A 27,554-nucleotide genomic window follows, 5' to 3' on the forward strand; every position below is an offset into this window, starting at 1 on the left:
TGAACATTTTCGTGCGATGATTTACTACGATTTTCGACGTGGATTATCGAGACAGGAGTGCATCAATCTTAACTTAATTCTACTTTTGGTGTTAAATCACCACACTTAGCCACTGTGAAACGATGGTACAACGAGTTCCTACGTGGCTGCCAATCCTTACAGGACGAATTTCGTGCAGGTCATCCAAAAATGGTGGTTGTGACAGAAACAGTCGATACTGTACGTCCATTGATAATACAAGATCGTCATGTGACATATTGTGATATAGAGGCATCCTTGGGCATTAGTGGGACCATTCAATATTGCATGAACATTTGGTCGTAAAGAAGATTTGTTCTCGTTGGATACCGCATAATTTGATAATTGCCCAAAAAAGGACTCGTGCCGATTGGTGTAAAGAAATGTTGAAGAAATTTAGCCGTGGTGGATCAAAGCACGTCTATGACATCGTAACAGGTGACGTATCGTGGACCTATGCTTATGAGCCGGAAACAAAGCAGCAATCGACTTTATGGGTGTTCAAGACGAGCCTAATCCAACAAAAGTTGTTCGCGCAAGAAGCACCTCAAAGCAAATGGTCGCCTGTTTTTTATCTGGTCATGTCGCAACTGTTCCACTAGATAAACTTAAAATGGTCAATTCTGAGTGGTATACAACCATTTGTTTGCCAAAAGTTTTTGCAGAATTAAGCAAAACCAACCGCCGAAGAAAAATCATTCTTCACCAAGACAATGCGAGCTCTCACGTATCGATTCAGTATCGATTCACACAAGAGATTTTGAGGAATCAAAAGGTCGAATTGATGGGTCATCCGCCTTACACCTAATGTTTCTTTTTATTCCCGAACATCAAAAACAAAAATGCGAGATCAACGGTTTTCAACGCCTGAAGGAACTGTAGAAGCCTTCAAACAGCTGGTTTTAGAGCTGGCCTCTTCTGACTGGCAAAAGTGCTTTGAAAATTGGTTCGAGCGAATGCAGAAGAGTATTGACTTGGATGGAGAATATTTTGAAAAACAATAAAACTATTTTCCTTAATATTTGACTGTGTTTTCATTATTATGCGCAAAATATAAAAGGCAACCCTCGTATGGCTTTGTAAAAACGCCATATCTCTGTTGTTGGTTCTAACAGTTCAAAATTTTTAAGGTGGCTGTATTTTAATATATAATAATGGTTTTTGACCTTTGTGATTAAACTAACGTGTACTATATATGTATTTAATCGAAAAATTGTGTGGAATATTTTCAGGCACGTTCAACAGAACTTAGTAACATTGGATTTTTAGCAGTGCGTTAGAAATTTATTAACGATTTAAGCGCTCCAGAGCTATTCATTCGAGCATAAAACTCGCCTTCTAATCAACATTTTTTGGTTTTGTTTTTTTTTTTACTTTTATGCTATTTATACATATTTTTGCTTTACAAAATCGCGCTTCATTTGCGCAAATTTTCTAATATTGTCTATAATTTGTATTTTTTTCATTTACACTTGCAGATGTTCTTCGAAGACAATATCGATAATGCAAAATATTGTGGGCATCTCTATGGACTTGGCACATCATTTATTGTAAATGGCACGAATTTCCAGGATAGTAATGGTGAAAATAATTCAACATGATCCGTTTTAATTGAACATACGACAAATACCGACGCAAATGCGGCAAACTAAATAAGTTGTAAAATATTTCAGCTCGTACGCTATATGTTGGATGATGATTGTATTTTTTGTATGAGATCAAAAAAAAAATCGCAACGGTAACAAATAAAAATTCGGAAATGTAATTAAGCGCAAAAATTTTACTGTTTGAGGAAGTGTGCTACTGAAAAATGATGAAACAACAAAAGAAAGAAAATGCAAAAATCACGTCTGTGCGTTAAAACAACTTAAACGCATAAAAAAAGTTGCAAAGGAAAGCTAACCAACTAGCTCTAGTTTATATATACATAAAAAGAAATTATATTTAGTTAATGTTCGTACGAAATTGTATGTTTTTAAACACACTCAACCACACATACACACACACACTCAGATACAAGTACACTTTGTTAAAAAATATGATTACCGCCAAATACCGTAAAATAATATATTTAACATATTCCTTTTTTAACGCAAAGCACTACAATTCTACTTATAATAACTAAAAAGCGCAACGAGCAACAATATATATAAATGCCAACATTTATAATTATACCAACAATTTATATGTATGTATTCTTTAACGTCTGGCTAATAACTATTAAATATGTATATGTATATTTATGTCATATATGTATGTATGTAAGTCAGCGTGAGTCTTTAAGCTAACCTCCACTCTTTGCATAAAACATAAAAATTTAAAAAAAAACTCAATATCAACAATGTAACTTAAAGAAAAGTATTTAAAACAAAATATATTTAACAAAACGTAACGGTAAAATAAATACGTACATACACATTAGAGCGGGTCAAATTTTTTGCCCATCAGGAGTATAGCAAAAACGTAATCTACAGATGATTCTAAGAAAAATTGCCGAAGACACCATAGCTCTAAGTCCGATTTCGAGCCCCCGACTTTTGCAAAATAGATATTTTGCTATATGAATGTAAGGTTTGGCCAAAAAATCTTCATAGCTTCTGATAGAATTATAGGAAAAATATCATATTGGGCTTATTTTAAAGGTATTTTACGTACATTTAACAATCTGTATTAATATCTATAGTGTTTTTGAATTTTAGTAGAGATATCAGACCTAAATTATGAGAAATTAGCCTAAAATGAACTTTTAACTATCAACTATCATTTTTAACAAATTTCTTATGGAAAAAATGTTTTTCTTTACAGCTAAAATAAGTTCAGAACATTTCCAACAACTTACATTCAGACATTTTTTTTTTTCGAATTCGTTTTAGTAGAAAAAAATGTTTACTTATTACTTGAAAATATAGGTTCTTTTTGAAAATTTTTTTTTACTAAAACGAATTCGAAAAAAAAGAAAAACTGTCTGAATGAAAGTTGTTGGAAATGTTCTGAATTTATTTTAGCTGTAAAGAAAAAAAATGCTCTTTAGAAAATTTGTTAAAAATTATAATATCGTAGTTAAAAGTTCATTTTAGGCTAATTTCTCATGATTTAAATTAAATTCAAAAACACTATAGATATTAATACCGATTCTGAAATGTACGTAAAATATCTTTAAAGTAAGCCCAATATGATATTTGTCCTATAATTCTATCAGAAGCTATGAAGATTTTTTGGGCCAAACCCTAAATTCAAATGCAAAATATCTATTTTGCAATAGTCGGGACCTCGAAATTGGACTTAGAGCTATGGTGTCTTCTGAACGTCATGCTGAACATATACCCTGTAGATATTGCGGGAAAGGCGGCCGCGGCAAGGTCGTTGGTCAGGCTTCGTGATATGGGATATAGACTTTCTGACCGCGGACCCTCTAGCCTTCTTACCAGTTTCGACTTTATCCCGGACAGAACGGACTACTGTATGGATAACTGCTCCCTATACAACCTTCACCCCAGTTATTCCAGAGAGAGAGGATTGGGGAAGAGGAATTATCTGGGGCATGGGACCGGTTAACTTGTTCACGGATGGGTCGAAGCTGGATGGAAAGGTTGGTGGGGGGGTCTTTTGTCAAGAGCTAAATTTAAGCCGCAAGTTTAAGTTGGCTGATCACTGCAGTGTATTCCAAGCGGAAATTGCTGCGATTAAGGATGCGGTGGATGGAATGCTATCCAGTGCTACCACGGTTAGGGAATTTAACATCTACTCTGATAGCCAAGCGGCTATCAAGGCCTTGAGCTCAACTACAGTGCGATCGAGGGTGGTCTGGGAGTGCCTGACCTCGCTTGCGATTGCATCAAATTATTTTACAATTAAGATTATCTGGGTCCCGGGCCATAGTGATATCCCGGGTAACTGTCAAGCGGATCTCTTAGCCCGCAACGGTACAACTGAACCGGATGAAGATGGCTGTAGGGATTTCGGGATCCCGCTGGCCACCTGTGGATTGCTCCTCCATAGCTGGGCCTCGAATCAGCTCAGCAAACGTTGGGCGGATACCACGTCTTGCAGGGTAGCAAGATCTTTCTGGCCAAAAGTGGATGGCAGGAGGTCTGCTGAAATAATTGGGTTCACTAAGGCTCACCTATCAATGGTCATTGGGGTTTTGACAGGACACTGTCCCATGGGTATCCATGCGGTACGTCTCAATATACTGGAAACTCCATCCTGCTGCAGCTGTATGGAGGATGATGAGGTGGAATCACCAAATCACTTTATGCTTGATTGTCCAGCTTTTGCCAGAACTAGACGAAAGTATTTCGGTCGCGACTCACTTGGATCTCCCGAGGATATATCCAAAGTTGAGATCGGTATCATTCGGAGCTTTATCGTTGCTACCCAACGATTCTCTAAGTAGCTAGATCTAAGTCACCGTTATTTTTGGTGTATGTGGTATCACAACGGACCTTCGTGTTGTCCAAGTGAGCTGTCCTTATCAGGGCAGCTACCACCGAACCTACCTATCCTATCCTATGGTGTCTTCGGCAATTTTTCTTAGAATCATCTGTAGATTACGTTTTTGCTATACTCCTGATGGGGAAAAATCCATCCATACAATTTGACCCGCTCTAATATACATATATTCAGCTTTGTAAACGTTATGTCCCTTCCTTGTACGTGAAAAAAAAACCAAATTCAAAACAAGAACAAATTTAAATTGTAACTCACTTGCTCGTAGTACAGAAAAAGTTTATGTTACACAAACCAATAAATATACAAACTAGTTTTAAGCAGAGAAAAATATTAATTAAAAAAGAATATATATATACATATATATGTAGTAATAAATGGCAATTTAGTTATTATTTAGTATTTCATTTTCTATAAGCGCTACAGACTAAGCTAGTAATTAAAAAAAATAATAAGTAAATAAAAACGTAACTTCATTTTATCTTAAAAAATGCAAATTGTGCGTTTCAGTTATTATTGTTGCACAGTTATAGTAGTATAAACGCGTATAAACATTAATGACCTTGACTTTCTACAGGCGCTAAACAAATCCATTATATTTAACACAAAGGCAGATTTTTCTTATGGCATAAATTGCCGTTGATAGCATTTCTTTTATATATTGTAACGAATTTAGGGAAATTCGGCTTATTTGAAACCTTCTGCTAACGTTCGAATCGCTAAACTGTTGAATAAATCACTCCAATATTCAGTATTGCAAACTGGTCTTTATTCAGATTACTTTGGGGTAGTACTTCACAATTAATGCCGCGCAACTGATAGCGTGTTTAAATCAAACTGATTACTGATTCCTCAGCTTGCGCTGCTTTTATACTCTCTGTTGCCTCGTCTGAATATTTCTCCAAAGGTCTAGACGTTTCATCTTCTAGAATCTCCTGCTTGGTACATGTATATTTGTAGTTTATGCGTTTCTCATAGTCATATGCGTGTGTATGTGTGAGCAACTACTTTCGGCTGATGACCACATGTGTGTGTGTGAGAGATCTCTTCGTTGCCTTGTACATACGTATTGCTAACTTTAATGTGTACATGTATATACGAGTGGCTGCTTCATGTTTTTATTGTTGCGTGATTATTTACTAACAGCCTAGTGATGTCAACATTCGCCACAATATGTAATACTCCTAAATTGTTAGTACAATGTGTTCGCTAAAAGGTTTGAATTCGAAATAAAAAAAAGCAGCATAAGTGTGATATGAAAAGATTTGAATTATGTCCATTTGATTATTGAATAACAAAAACAAAAAAATTAAACAGCAGTATATCAGAGACGTAAAGCTCTAGAGAATCGCCAACGATGGACAGTAATAGAAATTGTCATTACCTACTTGAAAATTAGCAAAAAACTCGGTGTTATCGGTAAAAGTTCACAAAAAAGAAATTGAAAACGTTAAAAAAATAGTTAAATTGTGATTATTATATCAAAATCCCCAATGGTGAATTACTTACCCGGGATTTGATGGTTTACTGTTTCCCAATATTCGTTCTGTTGGCGGTTCTATGAGTATATCGGCACTCTGATGTCTATGAGTGTACCCAGCCTGTAGTAGCAATTTAGAAGTATTACAGGTATGGTTTCTTTACTCCTTTAACCTAACTGATAATATAGGCCGGCAAAATATTGAAAAAAGCTCAGAACCAGAAATGAGCTACTTCTTTTCTAAAGTTTGGTTCTTTGAGTCTCGGTCCGTATTACGTTTTACGATCCGTGATCGATACTCTTTTTTTAACACATAAAGGGCCAATTAATGGTGACTTATAACCATAAAACCATAACCAGATAAAACAGCTGATCGAACCTACCTTATGGAAATCAATGTTTTCGATTAATGGTGCCATACCATAACGCTAACGCCATAACCATACCATAGCCAACCAATTGGTTTTTGGTTTTTCGCCATATCCATAACCTAAAAATATTTGAATTGGAGAATTTATTAACTTTTTGTTGATTTTATTTATTGTTTTGGATACGATTTGACTAAGATACTTATTTTTTGTGGTATATGTTTGTAATTTTTTTTGTTTTCTTCATTTTTATGAAATTTTCGCGATTTTTAGGTTAAGGCACCATTAATCGATCACATTGGAGATGGTTATGGATATGGGTATGGTTACGACTATGGCGTTATGGTTAAGGAAGTTTAATTAGCCCTATATTCAATAACGGATCGTAAGACACGATTAGAAAAGTATTTGTCTGAAATCTGTCCACCTGTTTAATTCAAATTGCTGTCGAATTTGCTTGGTGTTACCAATTGGCGCCAGTTAGCCCAACGAAGAAGCGCCTGCGCGACTTGTTGAACTGCCGGAACCGTTTAGACCGTTAAGCGCCAATTAGGTAAGTCAGAATTCTGAGAAAATATTTTGTATTGGTAACATGTAGTTTGCAAATTTATCGACGAAATATTTTTATAGTATATTTTTTGTTACTTTCTTATTGTCTTAAAATTTTAAAAGCAATTTTCGTTTATATTTCGATAGTATTCTATATGTTCATTTTGTTCCAGACAGTTTTATTAGATACATATAAATTATTTTCGTTGTTCCGCCAAAAGGCTTTCATTAGCTGTGAACTAATTTGAAGAACAGTCAACTCGACTACCCACACTTCCGTTCATCATTTGTTATTATACATTGATGCAATAGCCGGATCTTCAGTCTCATAAATTATCAAAACATCACGAAATTTATCCAATAATTGTAACAATTCGGCTGGACGTAAACTTTGAAAATACATAATCTCCTCAAGATGATGTTCACTTTTAAAATAACCAGCCTGATAAAGTTTAACCAAGAGTGAAAGATCATCGATATTTGTAGAGGCTGGTATACGTCTTATAGCTAAACCATCGGCTTCATTAAATATGGATAACAACTCTTTGATCTTCTCCTCATCCTCAATAGAGGCAATGCTATCACAGTTTTCAGTGCTCATGGAAGCGGTCATACTGTGGGTTGGGTAAATAGAAAATAACAAAATGGTGAATTTATAACTTGGACGAAGAAATATGTAGCAATTTGCTTACCTAAAATTCGATTTATGACTAGAAAAGGGATGCGCCGCAATATTATCAGAGGCTGTTGAACAGCCACCCGAATATGGATCTTCGGTAATGGAGCGTCGACTTGTGTGCGGCACCGGAAGTGGTTGACTTGTGCAGGAGAGCATAGAATCAGCATTACTAAAACAAATAAGTCGGTGTGCATACATTGTTAAGATTTACTTTGAAGATGCCTTTGCTGTTATAAGCTATATTAATTGCATATTTAATGAAGTACTTATAAGTTTTTAGGTTTTAATTGCTAGTAACTAAACAACTTGCCTCAATTTTTTTCGAAATCGAGTTGTTGTAGCAGCGAAATCGAGTTCTTCTCAACCTGTGTCTAGCATATTAACACTTTCCCCTAGGACCTCTCACCCTGAGGCACAGGTTAAAACTGCCCATGACCCAGGATTTTTTCCAAAATCAGCCCCCGGTTTATTTGGAGGATTTAGTTCTATAACCCTCCTTCGCTTGCCGACATAAGCAAAGTCCGTTGCAATTTGGCACACAGATATCCAATTGTCTGCAAGGGTTTTATGGCTAAATATATATTTTTTTGAAAGACGTTGCAGTTCGCACTTCCCCTGAGAGCAGTTGGTTTTAAATTACTTTTCCCCACCACTAGTGCAAGCCTACGTACCCAACAGTGAACCTGCTTGTGTGAAATCCTCGGCTGAGAATATTTCGTGTGCATAGCAATAAAAATGCTGCGTCTGCTTCTAACGCTAATTTTACTGGTGATGGTGATATTCAAGGGTATACTAGGCGTCGCAAAAATAATAGCAATCATCAAAATCTTGTGACCGGACGAAATAGTCGCACTGAATTAGACGTAATTGCTAAGAAGAAATGGGTTCATACGAAAACATAAGCCGTCCGTTAGTGAGAGTAATATGTTGTTGTTGTTGTTGCAGCAGTGCTGCTCCCCATCCAATAGGTGCGATCGATGACAAATTTTATAACGGGAGTCCAAGGAAACTTGCTGTGTTAGAGGCGTTGGTTCCATAATACAGTTAAAGAGATGGTTGGTGTTGTTGTTGTTGTTGTAGCAATGTTTCGCCCCACCTAATAGCTGCGACCGATCACAAATTGTCATCAATATCCTCTAACGGGAGTCCAAGGAAACTTGCTGTTTCGACAGGGGTGGACCATAATGAAAGGGGTGTTAGAGGCGTTGGTTCCACATTACAATTAAAGAGATGGTTGGTGTCATGTGTGGGACACATCGCAAGCGGGGCATACATTTTGTATGTCGGGGTTGATTCTAGATATGTAAGAGTTTAACCTGTTACAGTATCCAGAACGAAGTTGAGCCAGAGTGACTCGCGTTTCCCTGGGGAGTATGCGTTCCTCTTCCGCAAGTTTTGGGTACTGTTCCCCGAGTACTGGATTCACCGGGCAATTCCCGGCATAAAGGTCCGACCCCTGTTTGTGGAGTTCACCAAGGACCTGCTTGTGTTTTTTTGCTTCATACGACTGAGTTCTCAGGTGCCGTATTTCCTCAAAATGCTTACGGAGATGACTCCTTAAGTCCCTAGGCGGTGCTGGCTCATCAATCAGATGTCTGTTGGGATGCCCAGGTTTCTGGGTATTCAACAGGAACTGTTTGGTTAGCATCTCATTTCTTTCCCTGATGGGGAGTATTCTCGCCTCATTATGTAGATGGTGTTCTGGGGACATAAGAAGACAGCCCGTGGCGGTTCTGAGCGCAGTATTTTGGCAGGCCTGTAGCTTCTTCCAGTGGGTAGTTTTTAGGCTTGGCGACAATATAGGGGACGCGTAGCACGCAAACGGCTGGCCAATTGCCTTGTATGTGGTAATGAGCGTTTCTTTGTCTTTTCCCCAAGTACTGCCAGCAAGGGATTTGAGGATTTTATTACGGCTCTGGATTTTCGGAACAATTGCGGCTGCGTGCTCACCAAAATGTTGATCCTGATCAAACGTCACACCCAAGATTTTGGGGTGTAGGACAGTCGGTAGCGTAGTGCCATCGACGTGGATGTTCAAAATGGTCGACATTTGGGACGTCCAATTTGTAAATAGGGTCGCGGATTATTTAGTCGGTGATAATGCCAGGTTTCGCGAGGTGAAAAAACTGGAGAGATCAGGGAGGCAGCCGTTTATTCTGTTGGAAACCTCATCGATCTTTGGGCCCGGGCCTGTGGCCATTATTGTGCAATCAACGGCGTAAGAAACGATAGTAACTCCTTCTGGTGGTGAAGGTAGTTTTGATATGTAAAAATTAAACAAAAGTGGGGATAGGACACCACCCTGAGGCACCCCTTGTTTAATTCTTCTTGGCTTTGATATTTCGTTTCTGAATTGCACCGATGCCTGCCGACCACCCAGATAATTTGCGATCCACTTTTTAAGACATGGGGGAAGGGTAGACCCTTCCAAGTCTTGCAGTAACGTGCCATGGTTGACCGTATCAAAAGTGGTGGTGGTGCTATGGAGTTTTCTAAAGCCATGCTGATGACAGGCTAGCTGTAAATTTGCTTTGAAGTGGGGGAGCAAAATGGCTTCAAGCGTCTTGGCTACTGGCGATAGGAGAGATATCGAGCGATATGACTCTCCTATGTTAGCTGGTTTCCCAGGCTTTTCCCGCTACAAACGAGCCGAAGCGGATTCAATGACCTTGCGGAAAGCACGCTCCCCTTGGCGGGCATCAGTTGGGATAGGGAGGACAGCAAAGCGGTTGTCTGTCTGCCCACTTCCCTTTTTTAAAGTGCGTTTTTCTGCGACGATGAAGTCGGCGGGACGCTCGAGTGAAATAAGTATAGGCAGGTGGTCGGATGCCAATGTTTCCATCGGCTGCCAGTTGACGCAGTTTACGAGTTCTGCGCTCACGATTGAAATATCCGGCGAACTGTGACAGCTTCCTACCATACGTGTGGGGCGTCTCCGTTTATAGTGCAGAACGTCGTTTCTTCTATTTGATCCGCTAACATCTCACCCCTACTGTCCACCCGCAAGTTTGAATGCCATAGATCGTGATGGGCATTGAAATCGCTTAAGATAATGCGATGGTTTCGAGTGAGTACGCCGCTGAGCGCTACGCGGTATCCACTGGGGCAACAGTTTCTAGATTTGCATCGCCCGACCGGACAGATAATCCTTGAAGTTCTAAGACACTGTCCCTGCGGTCGATGTCGGGATCAAATATATGATATTGCACAGTGTGGTGTATGATAAACGCGAGGCCGCCTCCATTTCCGCTCTCGCGATCTTTTCTGTGGACATTATACCCAGAACAGGTCTGCAATGCAGATCTTGCTGTGAGTTTAGTCTTTTGAATTGCAGCAATACGGATGTTCATGAAGTCGACTATCTCCACGATCTTCCCAGTCAATCCATTACAGTTTAACTGCACAATTCTGAAGTGCATAGGGGGAGACGTCGTCACTCTGGGAGTAAGTGACGGGTGACTACGCCTGGGTTTAGGAAGGCCAGAACGCGATTGCTGTTGAGGCCCTGGGACTAGACGTCCTTGGGTAGGCATTGGGGTACCCGGTGTATTTCGATATGCGGCCTGGCAACATGGCGCAATAAGACCCGTCGCGGGGTTGCCGTCGCGGAGACCAGAACATCTAGGAAAGTGGCACCGTCCATGGCAGGAGCTGCATTGGGCGGATGTCGCAAACGTATATATTCTGTGCTGGCAAACGGTGCAAAGGGAGGTAGGGACTAAGAGTCTGTTTCCCTGACGTACACAATTGCTGCCGGAAAAGAGGGGGAAAGAAGACGGGGGCAGGGGCTGATGCTCGGCATTGCTCCCGACTCTACTACGGAGATTGTAGGTATGAGTGGGAGCAGCCGTGTGAGTTGGGCGTGGGGCGCGAGCAACAGCGGGTACTTGTTGTGGCTTGCTGAGCAGGGGGGCTGTTGGAAGGTAGCGGGGGGGGGGGGACGTCTGGTTTTGGGGTCTAGCCCAGAACAACCTGTCCGATGCAACCATCCCTTACACGAGACACACTGACAAGAGTATGACCGTCCTAAAAAGATTCTTTTCCGGCAGATGCAGCAAAACCATTTCTCAGGCCCGGGGTCAGGAGACGGATCCGGATTGGGTTCGATACCTACCCGGAGCAAGAGAATATGAAGCAGTCCCGCTGCAAGGAGCTGCTGGGAGGATGACAATTTGTGGGAGGGACGCAACAAATTAAATGGGGTTACACTGAAATGGCAGTCCTTGGTCGGGAAAAATCCCGAGTCGCTCCGGTACATAGAACCGACGGCCTTGGGATGCGAGATGGTTGGTGTCATGTGGGGACACGTTACAAGCAGGACATATGTTTTGTATGTCGGGGTTGATTCTGGATAGGTAAGAGTTTAACCTGTTACAGTGTTTTTTGGCTTCATACGGCTGTGTTCTCAGGTGTCGTATTTCCTCATAATGCTTACGGAGATGACTCCTTAAGCCCCTGGGCGGTGTTGGCTCATCAATCAGACGACAGTGTATCCCCATTTAATTTGTGAGGATAACATTATTGTTAATGCTGCTTAATATGCAAACAAGCGATTCAAAACACCTCACTCTTCGCCAGAGCCTCGTCTGTTAGTGAAACAGGATTCGCCGCGGATAGGTGAGGTTGACAATTGGGTTTGGAGAAGCTATATATTGCGTTGGCAACCTGAAAGGGTTGCGCTACACAGCCCCTTGAATCTGGTATTTTAGTCGCCTCTTACGACAGGCATACCTACCGCGGGTATATTCTGACCCCCTACCCGCTGGGGTGCGGAATAGTTTTTCGAAGCTCTCGCTGGCCTCTTGCCTAGACCAAAAATATTGCGTTTGCAGGTCACAACTTATACATAAATACAATTTCACTTTTTGATTAAACGAAATTTTGTGTGTTTTTTTCTTCGTATAGACGGAGCCGTATTAATAGGGAGACACTCACAATGTCGAAAATCAAAATACAGACAAATCATTATACAGACATAATTAAGACTAATCGAAAGATATACACATCAAAATGCAGACAAATTAAAATTTTGACAAACCAAAATACAGACTAATCATAATAAGGAAATTCCTAGACTCTGTGTTCAAAAATAAATGCGATTTCCTGAATAAGTACATACTTTAAATGACTATGGATTTTAATATTTTGTATCTTCATAAATGAAGATAAACCTATGTATGTTTAAATAAGCTCAGCGAGGGGATCGCGTATCCGGTTTTGGATTGGCTAAGGATAATTTTTTTTGAAGCGCGTCCGAAGGCTGCCTACACAGAAAGGTGTTCTGGGCAAAAATACTGGGGATCGCGTACCCGGTGTTGGATCGGCTAAGGGTTATTTTTCTCAAGCGTGGCCGAAGGCCGCCTACGCGGAAAGGTGTTCTGGGCAGAAATACTATGGATCGCGTAGCCGGTGTTGGATCGGCTAAGGGTTATTTTTTTGAAGCGCGGCCAAAGACTGCCTACGCGGAAAGGTGTTCTGGGCAGAAATACTGGGGATAGCATAGCCGGTGTTGGATCGGCTAAGGGTTATTTTTTTTTGAAGCGTGGCCGAAGGCCGCCTACGCGGAAAGGTGTTCTGGGCAGAAATACTGGGGATAGCGTAGCCGGTGTTGGATCGGCTAAGGGTTATTTTTTTGAAGCGTGGCCGAAGGCCGCCTACACGGAAAGGTGTTCTGGGCAGAAATACTATGGATCGCGTAGCCGGTGTTGGATCGGCTAAGGGTTATTTTTTTGAAGCGCGGCCAAAGACTGCCTACGCGGAAAGGTGTTCTGGGCAGAAATACTGGGGATAGCATAGCCGGTGTTGGATCGGCTAAGGGTTATTTTTTTTGAAGCGTGGCCGAAGGCCGCCTACGCGGAAAGGTGTTCTGGGCAGAAATACTATGGATCGCGTAGCCGCTGTTGGATCGGCTAAGGGTTATTTTTTTGAAGCGTGGCCGAAGGCCGCCTACACGAAAAGGTGTTCTGGGCAGAAATACTATGGATCGCGTAGCCGGTGTTGGATCTGCTAAGGGTTATTTTTTTGAAGCGCGGCCGAAGGCCGCCTACGCGAAAAGGTGTTCTGGGCAGAAATACTGTGTATCGCGTAGCCGGTGTTGGATCGGCTAAGGGTTATTTTTTTAAAGCGGGCCGAAGGCCGCCTACACGGAAAGATGTTCTGGGCAGAAATACTGTGGATCGCGTAGCCGGTGTTGGATCGGCTAAGGGTGATTCTGCCCACGGTTATCTTTTTGAATCACGGCAATAAGCTGCTTATTCACCAGGGTATTTGACGGCGAAATAATGCAAACAACTTTTTCAATTTGAAATTCAAAAAAAGTAGGCCATTAAAAAAATAAAATTTTTTGCAATTTAAAAAACTTGAAAAAATCCCTTTCATGCAATTTGAAATTCAAAAACTAAACGATTTTCTCAAGTAGGCCATTAAAATAAATTTAAATTTTTTGCAATTTAAAAAACATGAAAAAATCCCTTGCAATTTGAAATTCAAAAAAAAAATATTCGTCAAGTAGGCCTCAAGAACAAATTAGTGTGTTTACTTTAACTGTTTGCGCTTTAAAATTACTCAGTGAATCGCGTTGTCTTTGAAAGGAAGTATTCAATCACGGTTGCCACACCATGTTTTCATTTGGGACCAAAATTCATCGAAAAAAAAAAGGACCAAATTTTTGTTTTATTTGCTTATGATACAAGCAATTTACAAAAGTGTCGTAGTCGTTGATAAATATAAAATGTCAGGATGCTTCCATGGTTTCCTATACAAAATTTTAATAAACTTTGGGAATAGGCGCAGTTAGGTTTTAGTAAGAATAGGCTCAAAAATTTGCGTTTTGGTGTAGCCGAACTATGAGCAAACTCAGTAAATCATAAATGATGCTTAATTTTTCCCCTGAACGTTGAGATTTCATACCAAAGCCTAGATTTAGTAAGTGTGATTTTTGAAAAACTCACATTTACTGAATCTAGCCCTATTCTTCAGATTAAAAATCAAACGTCTTAAAAGTTTCAACTGTGCAATAACGGAGCCTGATTACTTTTAAGTAGGTACTAGAAATTAGTTAACAGCGTTGTTATTGAAGTTTATGGGGTTCTGTGCCTACGAGAATAAAACACAAAACCCTTCTTTCGAAATCAAATCTTTTTTACATTTGCTTCAAAATCTAATATATAAAATTGTTGTGTCACGGTGTTAGAGGCTTAACTCCTCCGAAACAGCTGAACCGATTCTCATGAAATTTTGTGAGCATATTGGGTAGGTCTGAGAATCGGCCAACGTATACCTTTTTTTTCGCTTCGTGCCTAGGGTCTTGAGATCAAAACGTGGACTCGGGTACCCCTAGAATGTGTTTATACAATATGGATATCAAATGAAAGCTGTTGATGAGTGATATAGTACAGGATAATTTTCATACAACTGGGAGGCTAGGGTCTCGAGACATAGCCCAAAACGTGGACCCGGGTACCCCTAGAATGTGTTTATACAATATGGATATCAAACGTTGAAAGCTGTTGATGAGTGATATAGCACAGGATAATTTTTTTTCATACCACTAGGTGACTAGGGTCTCGAGATATACGCCAAAACGTGGACCCGGGTACCCCTAGAATGTCTTTATACAATATGGATAACAAATGAAAGCTGTTGATGAGTGATTTAGTAGAGGATAATTTTCATACCCCTGGGTGAATAGGGTCTGGATATATAGGCCAAACGTGGGCCCGTGAACGCCTAGACAATGTTTTTACATTTTGGGTATCAACTTGAAGCTGTTGATGAGTGCTTTAGTACAGGGTAGTTTTCATACCTATTGGCGACTGGGGTCTCGAGATGTAGGCCAAAACGTGGACCCGGATACACCTAGAATGTGTTTCTACATTATGGGTATCAAATTGAAGCTGTTGATGTATGCTTTAGTACAGAGTAAGTTTTACACCGCTGGGTGCCTACGGTCTCGAGATATAGGCCAAAACATGGACCCGGATACACCTAGAATATGTTTTTATATTATGGGTATCAAATTGAAGCTGTTGATGTGTGCTATAATACAGAGTAAGTTTTACACCGCTGAGCGACCAGGGTCTCGAGATATAGGCCAAAACATGGATCCGGATACCCCTAGAATGTGTGTGTATTATGGATATCAAATGAAAGCTGTTGCTGAGAGCTCTAAAGTTCATTGTGATATTCGATTTAGTAGCATCAACCTGGCAAAACTGATAAATATGCATGCGAAGCCGAAATAAAGACAAGAATTAATAATACCCACATACCTATTTACATACGTCCTATTCGATTTGCCTGAAATTTTCGTATATAAATTTGCCTATATTAGTATTTATGATGCTTTTTTCCGGGAAGTATACCAGAAACGGACTGGGACTGGGATTAGGACTAGGACTGGGACTGAGACTGAGACTCGGAGTGGGACTGGGACTGAGACCCGGAATGGGACTGGAACAAAATACATACCACCCTCTGGGACTGGCAATAAGAGATGAAGAAGAATGAGAAAAAATTGAGAGAAGAGAAAAGAGAGAAGGAGACTGAGAAAAAGATAGAATGAGACGAAGATGGAGATAGATGATGCGAAAAAGACGGAGGGAGGAGTGAATAAAAAGATTAGGAAAAAGTGTAGAGGGGTAGTGCAGAGTTAGACGGAAAAAGCTTATTAAAATGTATGCAGATAGACCAAATTTAGGGCAGAACAACATCTGCCGGGTGTGCTAGTCTGAATATAAAAGTAAATTTGTTCAATCGCGATCCGCTTTTCATTTGTAAAGTTACCGCTTTCAAGAAGTATTCCTGCCTTACTTACAGTTAAAATATTTCTTATGCCAAGCTACTTAGTTTTCAAGTATTCGGCGTGCCTTAACACCACACTACTCCTGGAACACCACAATACTCCTGGAACACGCCAATACTCCTGCAATTTTTACATAGGATTTCTTTGTAAACAATTTTGCAAGTGTTACCGATCATAAAACCAATGAGTTTCATTATTTTACTTAGTTTTCAATTCAAATTTTAACTTGACGACCATCGTAATGGCTCCATCAGTGGAAAGCCTGCGAAATTTCTTAGAGGCACACGTGCATTTGAGAAAAATTTTCTTAGCTGAACTAGTGAAAAAAATCTATCACTAACCGATCGAAATATCTGGATACTAAAACAAGAATTTTTTCTGATAAGTCCGTGTAATGTGTTTGCCCTTAGATCCATCACTTTTCTTATTAATGGCTCGCCTAAAATATCTCCTATGAAATATCATTGGTCTGCTACATTTTATTGACTGAGCAATTTTTGTGGTAAGATTTCCATATACAAAACTAAATTGAAAATTATATGTGGGTTAATGAAAGTGTGCCAAATGTTGTGGGCAGAGTTTTGAATTTTAACCTCAGCGAAAAAGGAAGAAAAGAACCAAAATCGTGGCTACTGTCTAAAAAAGACCAAAATTGAAAAAAAGGGACCACCGGACCAAATGGGGTTGAAAGGGACCATTTTTGGTCCAAATGGACCACAAGTGGCAACCGTGTATTCAATATTATTTCGCATATTTTATGCACCTTTCGATTTGCCTTTAGCCTTTATTAACTATATTTGTAATACCAGTGTTCGTTTTAATTCGGGTTATATTCTTGTGAAGGTGAGGGTTTATGTGAATATACATATGAATTATTTGCAAAATTTTGAAATTAATGTTCTTATATTGGTTAGATTGAAAACTTGAGCATGGAGATACTTAAAACAAATAAAGGTGGTATGAAGCTGTGTTGATAAAAAGCGCGACAAACGAGTGTATTGGCTTTGCGACAAAAGAAATTCATGTACGTGCAAGGGTAGGGTGGCAACAATTTTGAAAGAGGTCGGGCAACATGAATTAATTAAAAGATCCGCTGAACATACCCATGATCCTGTGGCATCCCAGGTTGATGTTAGCAAAACAAATACCACATTAAAGAATGATGCAACTAACTTTTCGGAAAAACCTTGCCAGATTATCGCTAGGGCTACTGCCCAATGTAACAAGGATACCCGAAAATATTTACCCACGTCGGCTGCTCAAAAACAGAAAATAAATAGAGCAAGGCGGAAGCTGCAGTTGAAGCAACCAAAATCTGTGGAAGAATTGGAAATTCCTTCCGAATTGCAGAAGGTTGACGGAAACAACTTTTTAATATCGTTAAAAAAGTTTGATAATCAATGCATACATAGCAACTAAGGAGAACATTCGTTTACTAGGAAATAGTGATATATGGATAATGGATGGAACATTTAAAGTTGTTCCTTCTCTCATGAGGTACGCAATCTTGCAATGAAATTGTACCGCTGGTTTATTGTCTCATGACAGAAAAAAGTTAAAAGTGCTACAACGAATTTGTTTATGAATTGTTGAAGTTCGCGTGTGATCGGTTCAAACTTGATCGTGTGTTCAAACTTGATCGGTTAGGATTTCCTCCTTTGCTTCTATCTTGGGTTTCTTCTTATGTGAGGGAAAGAAAACAAACAGTTATATTTAATAATTGTTGGTCTCGGTTCATAAACGTAACTTCTGGTGTTCCCCAAGGCAGCCATCTTGGTCCGGTTTTGTTCCTGTTGTTCATTAATGACCTTCCTAGTGTTTTGAAGAGCTGTAAGCCGTTGATGTACGCTGATGATGTCAAACTTGTAATGCCTATCCGCTCACCCGTGAATAGGGCATGTCTTCAGGCTGATCTGAATAGTCTTGGTGACTGGTGTAATGTAAACGCCATGTCACTAAACCTACCTAAATGTAAGTTCATGTGTTTTACAAGGAAGTCCTTCTAATCCCATGATTATGTTATTGGCGAATATGTAATCAAGCAAGTTACTAATTTTATTGATTTAGGCGTTACAATGGACCCAAAACTCGATTTTAAACTTCATATTGAATCTTGCGTGAATAGCGCGACAGGTACTTTGGCTTTCGTTAAACGTTGGTCTAAAGAATTTAATGACCCATACATTACAAAAACTCTTTTTACCACATTGGTCAGACCTACTTTGGAATATGCTTCAATAATTTGGAATCCGCGTTATCAGGTTCATTCTGACAAGCTGGAATCGGTCCAGAAACAATTTTTGCTTTTCGCTTTAAAACACTTACCATGGGATCCTTCTAAAAATCTTCCCCCCTATTGCAGCCGGTTAAAACTAATACAGCTACCTACATTGCAGAGCCGCAGGGAGATGCTGGGTGTCTTATTTATTGTTAAATTAATAAGAGGGTCAATAAATAGTCCATTTTTGCTTGGTGAAATTAAGTTTAACGTTCCTATTAGGCCATCTAGACATTTTCAATCAATTTTTGTAGCTACATGCAGGTCGAATTATGAAATGCACGAACCACTTCACTGCTTATGTCGTGATTTTAATAAACACTGTAAAAATTTAGACGTCTGCGACTCGTTTCTTGGTATTAAAAAATACCTTTTAACTACATTAAATTTGTAATTCGAAATGAAGCAAAGAACGCTAAACCGTGATATACTGTTCAACCCTCTGTTTCAAATTTGAAGTACCAGTTACTTGAAACTTGTTTGCAAAATTGCGTTGTGATCATTATTTTTTTTATGTATGCAATCAAATTTACTCTGTATAAATTCTATTATGTATATATTTTATCTACTATTAATTTGCTTTATTGTCAATTTCATAAATTATTATTTACTAGCTCCTTCATGAGTACATTTTAACACATTTTCAACATTTTATCTTTTGCTTACTTCTAAGTTTTTAATTGAAATTGTCAAGCGTTTAATTCAATACTGTTTAAATATTACTTTAAAATTGATGACTGCTTATGTTGTTTATATGGTGTATTACATCTGAGATTTAAGTGTCGGTATATTTGGTCTGTATAATTGTTTAATTTGTAGACTGATAAATAAATAAATAAATAAATAACAACATTTCGTTAAATCCAAAAGTAATTTTAACCGATTTTGAAAAAGCAAGCGTGAAATCCTTTAAAAACTTTTTCCCCGAGGTAATGTACAAGGCTAATTTTTTCATTTAGGCCAAATTATTTAGAGGCGAATACAAAAAGTAGGACTTCAGACTAAATATGGGAGAAATGAAGAGTTTTTTCTTAAAGTTAAACAACTGAAAGCCCTTGCATTTGTACCTGCTAATGAAATACCTACATATTTCGAAAGTTTCAAAGACGGTGATAATGATTTCTCAAAAATTGCGAAATATTTTGAAGAAGCGTATATATTGGAAAAACCCTAAAAAAGAAAAGATTAAAGCACCTGCATATGCTCCCAACTACTGGTCCGTTTACGAAAACGTTTTGGATGAGTTTCCCCGAACCCAAGAAAAATGTTGAGGCATGGCATCGCCGAATTTCCAGTTTGGTTGAACAGCAATATGTTAATATATTTAGTCTTATATCCAACTTGATAAAAGAACAAGTTCTAGTAGAAACCAAAATAGAAAAGCTGCTAAGTGGTGAAAAACCTAGTAAACGACGACGGCTGCAGACACATGAACATTGTATTAAAAAATGTATTACAAATATTGTTAGAGAAAGGGGAAACTATAGTCCCAAAGAATATTTGGAAAATATAGCTAAGCACTTAAATTTAGCATAGTAAATGATTGTTTGTTATTACTTGTTAAATTAATTGAAATAAATTTAAATGGATATATGAAACTTGGTTTATATAAAGTTATTAATGGAAGAATCAGATTTTGGGACCAACAAGATACCATTTTTTGGTTTGTCTGTATTTGTATTTTGATTTGTCTGCATTTGGATTTGTCTGTATTTAGATTTGTCTGCATTTTGGTTTGTCCGCATTTCGATTTGCCTGTCTTTTGATTTCTCTGCATTTTGAATGTCGACATTTTGAATTTTGGGATTTTGATTTTCTGTATTACGTTACACACCTGTATTAATATGGGTTGAATCATATTTAAACAGAGAGGACATTTTTGAAGCAAACGCTATTTGCAAATTTTCCTAAGGGTAGGCCAGATAGGTTGATTTTTGGAACTCAGCTGTATATATTCCGTTAAATTGCGCAAACAAATTACCATTGACCTAAAAGCATACTTACATTCCGTTCTAGTCGTTTCGTCGGAGTGGTGGTGCGGGTCATGTTGTTGTTGTTGTTGTTGTAGCAATGCTCGCCCCACCTAATAGCCGCGACCGATCACAAATTGTCATCAATATCCTCTAACGGGAGTCCAAGGAAACTTGCCGTTTCAACAGGGGTGGACCATAAGGAAAGGGGTGTTAGAGGCGTTGGTTCCACATTACAATTGAAGAGATGGTTGGTGTCATGTGGGCACACGTTGCAAGCGGGGCATACATTTTGTATGTCGGGGTTGATTCTGGATAGGTAAGAGTTTAACCTGTTACAGTATCCAGAACGAAGTTGAGCAAGAGTGACACGCGTTTCCCTGGGGAGTATGCGTTCCTCTTCCGCAAGTTTTGGATAATTTTCGTTAAGCACTGGATTCACCGGGCAATTCCCGGCATAAAGGTCCGACGCCTGTTCATGGAGTTCACCAAGGACCCGCTTGTGTTTTTTCACTTCATACGGCTGGGTTCTCAGGTGCCGTATTTCCTCAAAATGCTTACAGAGATGACTTCTTAAGCCCCTAGGCGGTGCTGGTTCATCAATCAGATGTCTGTTGGGATGCCCAGGTTTCTGGGTATTCAACAGGAACTGTTTGGTCAGCATCTCATTTCTCTCCCTGATGGGGAGTATTCTCGCCTCATTATGCAGATGGTGTTCTGGGGACATAAGAAGACAGCCCGTGGCGATTCTGAGAGCAGTATTTTGGCAGGCCTGTAGTTTCTTCCAGTGGGTGATTTTTAGGCTTGGCGACCATATGGGTGACGCGTAGCACGTAATCGGCTGGCTAATTACTTTGTATGTAGTCATGAGCGTTTCTTTATCTTTTCCCCAAGTACTGCCAGCGAGGGATTTGAGGATTTTGTTACGGCTCTGAATTCTCGGAACAATTGCGGCTGCGTGCTCACCAAAATTTAGACCCTGATCAAACGTCACACCCAAGATTTTGGGGTCTAGGACAGTCGGTAGCGTAGTGCCATCGACGTGGATGTTCAAAATGGTCGACATTTGGGGCGTCCATGTTGTAAATAAGGTCGCGGAAGATTTAGTCGGTGATAATGCCAGGTTTCGGGGGGAGGGGGGGGGGGGGGGGGGGGGGGGGGGGAAACTGGAGAGATCAGGGAGGTAGCCGTTTATTTTATTGCATAGCGCATCGATCTTTGGGCCTGGGCCTGTGGCCATTATTGTACAGTCATCGGCGTAGGAAACGATTGTGACTCCTTCCGGTGGTGAAGGTAGCTTAGATATGAGGAAATTAAACAAAAGTGGGGATAGGACACCACCATGTGGCACCCCTTGTTTAATTCTCCTTGGTTTTGATGCTTCGTTTCTAAATTGCACCGATGCCTGCCGACCACCCAGATAATTTGCGGTCCACCTTTTAAGACATGGGGGAAGGGTAGACCCTTCCAGGTCCTGCAGTAACGAGCCATGGTTGACCGTATCGAAAGCTTTTGATAGGTCTAGCGCTACGAGTACTGTTCTATGGTGGGGGTATTGATTTAAACCGCAATTTATCTGGGTGCTAATGGCATTTAGCGCGGTGCTAGTGCTATGGAGTTTTCTGAAGCCATGCTGATGAGGGGCTAGCTGCAAATTTTCTTGGAAATAAGGGAGCAAAATGGCTTCAAGTGTCTTTGCCACTGGCTATAGGAGAGATATCGGACGATACGACTCACCTATGTTAGCTGGTTTCCCAGGCTTTAGTAGCGGGACCACCTTGGCCATTTTCCATTTCTCAGGTATGACAAAGGTGGAAAGAGACAGATTGAAGACATGCGCCAAATATTTGAAACCCTCTTTCCCTAGGCTTTTAAGCATCGGCATGGCTATGCCGTCTGGGCCCACTGCTTTGGATGGTTTAGCACGACCAATGGCGTCCTCAACCTCTTTAGCGGTGATGGTGATTGGTGACGCGCTGAATTTGTGTTTATGTGCGTGTCTATTGGCTCTCCGTCTATCTTTGTCGACCGTAGGATGCATTATATATTGTCGGCAGAAAACGCTCGCGCATTTTTTCGCGTCCGACAGCACTCCAAAGGCGATGGAAACTTTGTCTTTGTGCTTAGTCGGATTCGATAGGGACTTTACGGTGGACCAAAGTTTACCCACACCGGTAGAGAGGTTACAACCTCTTAGGTGCTCTTCCCATTTCGCCCGCTTGTGTTCATCCACAAGCAATCTGATGCGTTGGTTTATATCCCTTATTTGGGGATAGCCTGGATCAAGCTGTCTTATAAGGTCACGTTCTCTCGCTAAGTTTGCGGCCTCCGCCGGGAAGTGGGGCCGGATTTCGGAATTCTCCCGGCGGGAATGAAATGTGCCGAGGCGGATTTAATGACCTTACGGAAGGCACGCTCCCCTTGGCGGGCATCAGTCGGGATAGGAAGGGCAGCAAAGCGGCTGTCTGTAAAGGATTTATATTCTTCCCACTTTCCTTTTTTGAAGTTTATGAAAGTGCGTTTTGCAGTGACGATGAAGTCGGCGGTACGCTCAAGCGAAATAAGTATGGGCAGGTGGTCGGATGCCAATGTTACCATCGGCTGCCAGTTGACGCAGTTTACGAGTTCTGCGCTCACGATTGAGATATCTGGCGAGCTGTGACAGCTTCCTACCATACGTGTGGGGGCGTCTCCGTTTATTGTGCAGAACGTCGTTTCTTCTATCTATTTGATCCGCCAACATCTCACCCCTACTGTCCGCCATAGATCATGATGGGCATTGAAATCACCTAAGATAATGCGATTGTTGCCAGTGAGTAAGGCCCTGATATTAGGGCGGTATCCACTGGGGCAACAGGTGGCAGGAGGGATGTAGATGTTGATGATTTCTAGGTTTGCATCGCCTGACCGGACAGATAGGCCTTGACGTTCTAAGACATTGTCCCTGCGGTCGATGCCAAGATCAAATATATAATATTGCACAGAGTGGTGTATGATAAACGCGAGACCGCCTCCATTTCCGCTCTCGCGGTCTTTCCTGTGGACGTTATACCCAGAGCAGGTCTGCAATGCAGATCTTGCTGTGAATTTAGTCTCTTGAATCGCAGCAATGCGGATGTTGTGCCGCTTCATGAAATCGACTATTTCCGTAATCTTCCCAGTTAGTCCATTAGGCGTAGACTACGGGACGCCCTTGGGCGTGAGCAGCAAGGAGCCACAAAAGATTTATAAAAGTTACGTGGACGTCGGGTTTTGGGATCAAGCCCAGAACAACCTGTCCGATGCAACCATCCCTTGCACGAGACACACTGAACAGAGTATGACCGTCCTAAAAAGATTCTTTTCCGGCAGATGCAGCAAAACCATTTCTCAGGACCGGGGTCAGGAGACGGACCCGGATTGGATTCGATGCCTTCCCGGAGTAAGAGAATATGGAGTAGTCTTGCTGCAAGGAGCTGCTGGGAGGATGACAATTTGTGGGAGGGACGAAACAAATTAGATGGGGTCACACTGAAATGACAGTCCTTGGTCGGGAAAAATCCCGAGTCGCTCCGGTACATAGAACCGACTGCCTTGGGAAGCGTGGTGCGGGTCATCCTCGGCTCAACTGCAATTTGTCGGGCTTTTTTAGTTGAGCCGAAAATTTAAATAGGCATCAAGGTTGGCTTGTGCTTCCTTCTGGCTTTTCGGCGGAGTTGGGAGGTGCAGTGCTTCACTGACCTGGAGTCAGATGGTGCTTGTGCACTCCTAACAGGAATCAGTGAAATTATAAGTGATCGCATATTGAAATATTGGGATTGAAAACCTGGCGTGGGCCACATAAAACCAACTCGCTTTATATAACGGATCGTAACGGGCCAGTGTTTAGCACACGGCAACAGGCCATATACTGGAAATTAAAAAAATTCTTAGAATTATAACGGAACAAATTATGGCTTATAATGGACAATTGATTGCTGAATAAGCAGCTCGTGTTAAAATCTATGCAATACTCAGTGCATAGCTACATTAAATTGCAATTTTGATTGCAAAATTTTTGAATTCACTTTTTGTGAACATTTATTGATAAATTCGACAAATTGATTATAACCTGGCGTGGTGCCATTGAAACACCAACAATCTCAATTTAAATTACGAACAATTACTAAAATTGATATCAATTCGCAAGCTAAGCTGCTACACATGGTTCTGGCCTCTATGGTATTACCATGGTGTACTAGCTGTGGAAAAATAAATATTAAAAACTTTACTGATTTTGTGACTGGCGTGGGGCCATGAAAAACCTATTGAATTGAAAATACTGTCGGAATATAACCTGGTTTTATGAGGATCTTAAGAATCCCTACCACAGAAATTATATCTCTAAAAAAAAAAGCATACTTACAGTTCATCATCACTGACATTTATGCTCCTACTCATTGGCGATGTCATCAATTCTCCCGTATGTCCAACGGATCCAACACTCATTGAATTATGCGCATTCGGGGCATCTTGTAAATCCATCATTGATGATTTATGTTCCTGAACGGCCCTACCATCTCCATATGCCAAACAATCATCACTACCTTCCGCCACATTCATACTACTCACTCCACCATAAAAATCATCCAAATCGCTTGGCATAAATTGTACATATGTATGTAATTGCATTAGAAGATGGTGTTGCAGCATCCATACCACCATTTGTGCAAGCATACCCTGGCGTGCTGACTGTTGTAATGGTGTTGTAAGATGACCAATAGATGTGGGTCGTGAAAAGTTTGAAATGGCATCGAACAGCGACATACCAGCAAAACGTGCTGAAAATTTCTCCACCAAATGAGATTTGGTATGAAGTGGAGCATCAGGCGCAATAACATACACATTCGTTTCGCAAAGTGGATAAATTATTGTGGCTTTACCCCAATAAACCAAATGTGAAACGATTTTATAAACATGTTCAATACTCATATCTGCCTCGGATGCTAACATTTGTAAGCTCATTAACGGTGTATAAATTTCTACTAATTGCAGCAACATACGCGCTGCACGTGGCGGCACACAGTCGAGCAATTCTGCATAGTCAACCAACAACATGCCATGATAAGGTTTGAGCGAACGCAAGCAACGATCAATAACCTCCGGATCAACCATGCTACCTTTTTTATGTAGCTGATGCGCTTTTTGTGGTAGGCAAAAACTAACCGTCAAATATTGATTCAAAGTTGTATTCAATAAACCAGTGGTACATAAATCATGATAAATTGATTTAAGTGCTTGTGCTAAACTACAATGTTCGACAATTGCATCAAAAGTACGTTCCAATGGTAGCTGCTGTGAGGAGAGTTCGTCATGAGTGCGTGCCATAAGCATTGTTTCGTCAGTACAATATCTAGTACGTTGCTCTTCAACACGCAAAGCCAATCCCAGTCGCTTGCTCAATTCATAATAGCATTTTACTATTGAATAACTGGCTTGGGCATGTAAAGCAAAAACAATATTTATAAGCATTTGTTGTGGTTGCGATTGTGATTTTGGTAGTGGCAATGTAAGTGCTACATTTGATGTTGTGGCATTACCAGTTGTCACATTCGTTGTTACTGAATTCTGCGTTATATTTGTACCTCCGCTAACACTACTATTGCTACGTTGCTCATTGCGTGGTATCAACGTTGGATGTGACACAAAGCGTACATCATTTACCTTTAATTCTAATTTTTGGTTGCACAATTGTTGTTTTACAGCGAACAAAGTTGAAAGCACTTCATCGGTGAAGCCTTCTAATTGTCCTTTGGGTGCACTATTGCTCGTATAATTAAAAACACCGAATAATGTGGGGGATACAGCATTTGGTGGCGGCATAGTTTGTAATAGTTCGTCGTTGCTGCTAATAGCATATGGATTACGTTTTCTATTCGATTCTACAGATACTTGTGAAACTAATGATGTTGTGGAGCTACTCATGGGTACATCCACCAATGGTGGATTATTCAAAACCGGCACTGATACAGCTAAGGACATACCATGCAGCGGTGGTTTATCTATAAAAGATGTAATCAAATGTAAGTAAGGTGTAAGGTGCATATTTCATTGTAATCATCAGACCTACCTTTCCGCACATTTTCATATGGGTAGCGAAATAGAAGACGATCACCTTTACTGTCCATATAAACGAGCATTACTGTGATTGGATTCACTTCCATTTTTATTAAATTATCGTTTGAATGAATAAAATAAAATAAATAAAGCACAAAGAACAATTTTACATTTGCAACTTTTGCAATGTCAAATGTCGTAGCGCAGGAAATACCAATGCCAACAAAATCTAGAGCTCGAGGCAAACTTGCCTTATCCATATCCAACCTCATGGAAATCATGTATTGGGTCTATGTTGGCTTACCATAACGCCGTAGCCATAACTATACCATAGCCAACCAAATTAAAATAATTTAAGGACCAATTAATGGTGACTTATCCATAACCAGATAAAACAGCTGATCGAACCCCTTCCTTGTGGAAATCAATGTAATCGATTGATGGTGCCATACCATAAAGCTAACTCCATAACCACACAATAGCCAACCAATTGGTTTTTGGTTTCTCGCGATATCCATATCCTAAAAATATGTGAGTTGGTGAAATTAATAACTTTTTGTAGGTTTTATTCATTGTTTTGGATACGTAATGATTAAGAGACTTTTAAGGGCCAATTAATGGTGACTTATAACCATAAAACCATAACCAGATAAAGTACAAATTAAACTTCCGTAACCCTAACGCCATAGTCGTAACCATACCCATATCAATAACCATCTCCAATGTCAGCGATTAATGGTGCCTTAACTAAAAAATCGTCAAAATTTTATAAAATGAAGAAAACGCAAAAAATTACAAACATAATCCACAAATAATAAGTCTCTTAATCATAACGTATCCAAAACAACGAATAAAATATACAAAAAGTTATTAAATTCACCAACT

At 40.1% G+C, this 27,554-nt stretch overlaps 2 protein-coding genes across 5 annotated transcripts in view; one reads left to right on the plus strand and one right to left on the minus strand.

Moving 5' to 3' along the window:
- The window catches only part of Pop2 (CCR4-NOT transcription complex subunit Pop2), a 39,732-nt gene extending 34,774 nt beyond the window's left edge, over positions 1-4,958 (plus strand). The window contains exon 4 of the mRNA XM_067786580.1: positions 1,497-4,958. Coding sequence (XP_067642681.1) covers positions 1,497-1,619 — 123 coding nt within the window. The 3' untranslated portion in view covers positions 1,620-4,958. The remainder of the gene's footprint in view (positions 1-1,496) is intronic.
- On the minus strand, positions 4,782-26,972 carry Nprl3 (GATOR complex protein Nprl3). Of its 4 annotated transcripts, none has more exons than XM_067786576.1 (4): positions 26,683-26,972; positions 24,979-26,614; positions 6,331-6,437; positions 4,782-5,676 (listed from the first exon to the last, which is right to left on the minus strand). In XM_067786576.1, the coding sequence occupies exons 1-3, from the start codon at positions 26,948-26,950 to the stop codon at positions 6,341-6,343; spliced, it is 2,001 nt and encodes a 666-aa protein (XP_067642677.1). In that variant the 5' UTR covers positions 26,951-26,972; the 3' UTR covers positions 4,782-5,676; positions 6,331-6,340. The 4 variants fall into 4 exon arrangements, with proteins under 4 accessions (XP_067642677.1, XP_067642679.1, XP_067642676.1 ...); XM_067786575.1 differs by lacking the exons at positions 4,782-5,676; positions 6,331-6,437 and adding exons at positions 6,772-7,478; positions 7,557-7,712 and having other exon boundaries at positions 26,683-26,965; XM_067786578.1 differs by lacking the exon at positions 6,331-6,437 and having other exon boundaries at positions 26,683-26,970.
- Between the last annotated feature and the right edge of the window lie 582 nt (positions 26,973-27,554).

This window comes from Eurosta solidaginis, chromosome 5 (genome assembly GCF_040869045.1).
Source record: "Eurosta solidaginis isolate ZX-2024a chromosome 5, ASM4086904v1, whole genome shotgun sequence".
Taxonomy (NCBI): domain Eukaryota; kingdom Metazoa; phylum Arthropoda; class Insecta; order Diptera; family Tephritidae; genus Eurosta; species Eurosta solidaginis.

Excerpts from the sequence above, each read along its gene's own strand:
- Nprl3 (XM_067786575.1), bottom strand. The coding sequence starts at position 26,950 with ATGATTTCCATGAGGTTGGATATGGATAAGGCAAGTTTGCCTCGAGCT. Across the intron at positions 26,615-26,682 it reads ATATGAAAATGTGCGGAAAG|ATAAACCACCGCTGCATGGT; the intron begins GTAGGTCTGATG and ends CATCTTTTATAG. Across the intron at positions 7,713-24,978 it reads AATGTCAGTGATGATGAACT|TAATGCTGATTCTATGCTCT; the intron begins GTAAGTATGCTT and ends TATTTGTTTTAG.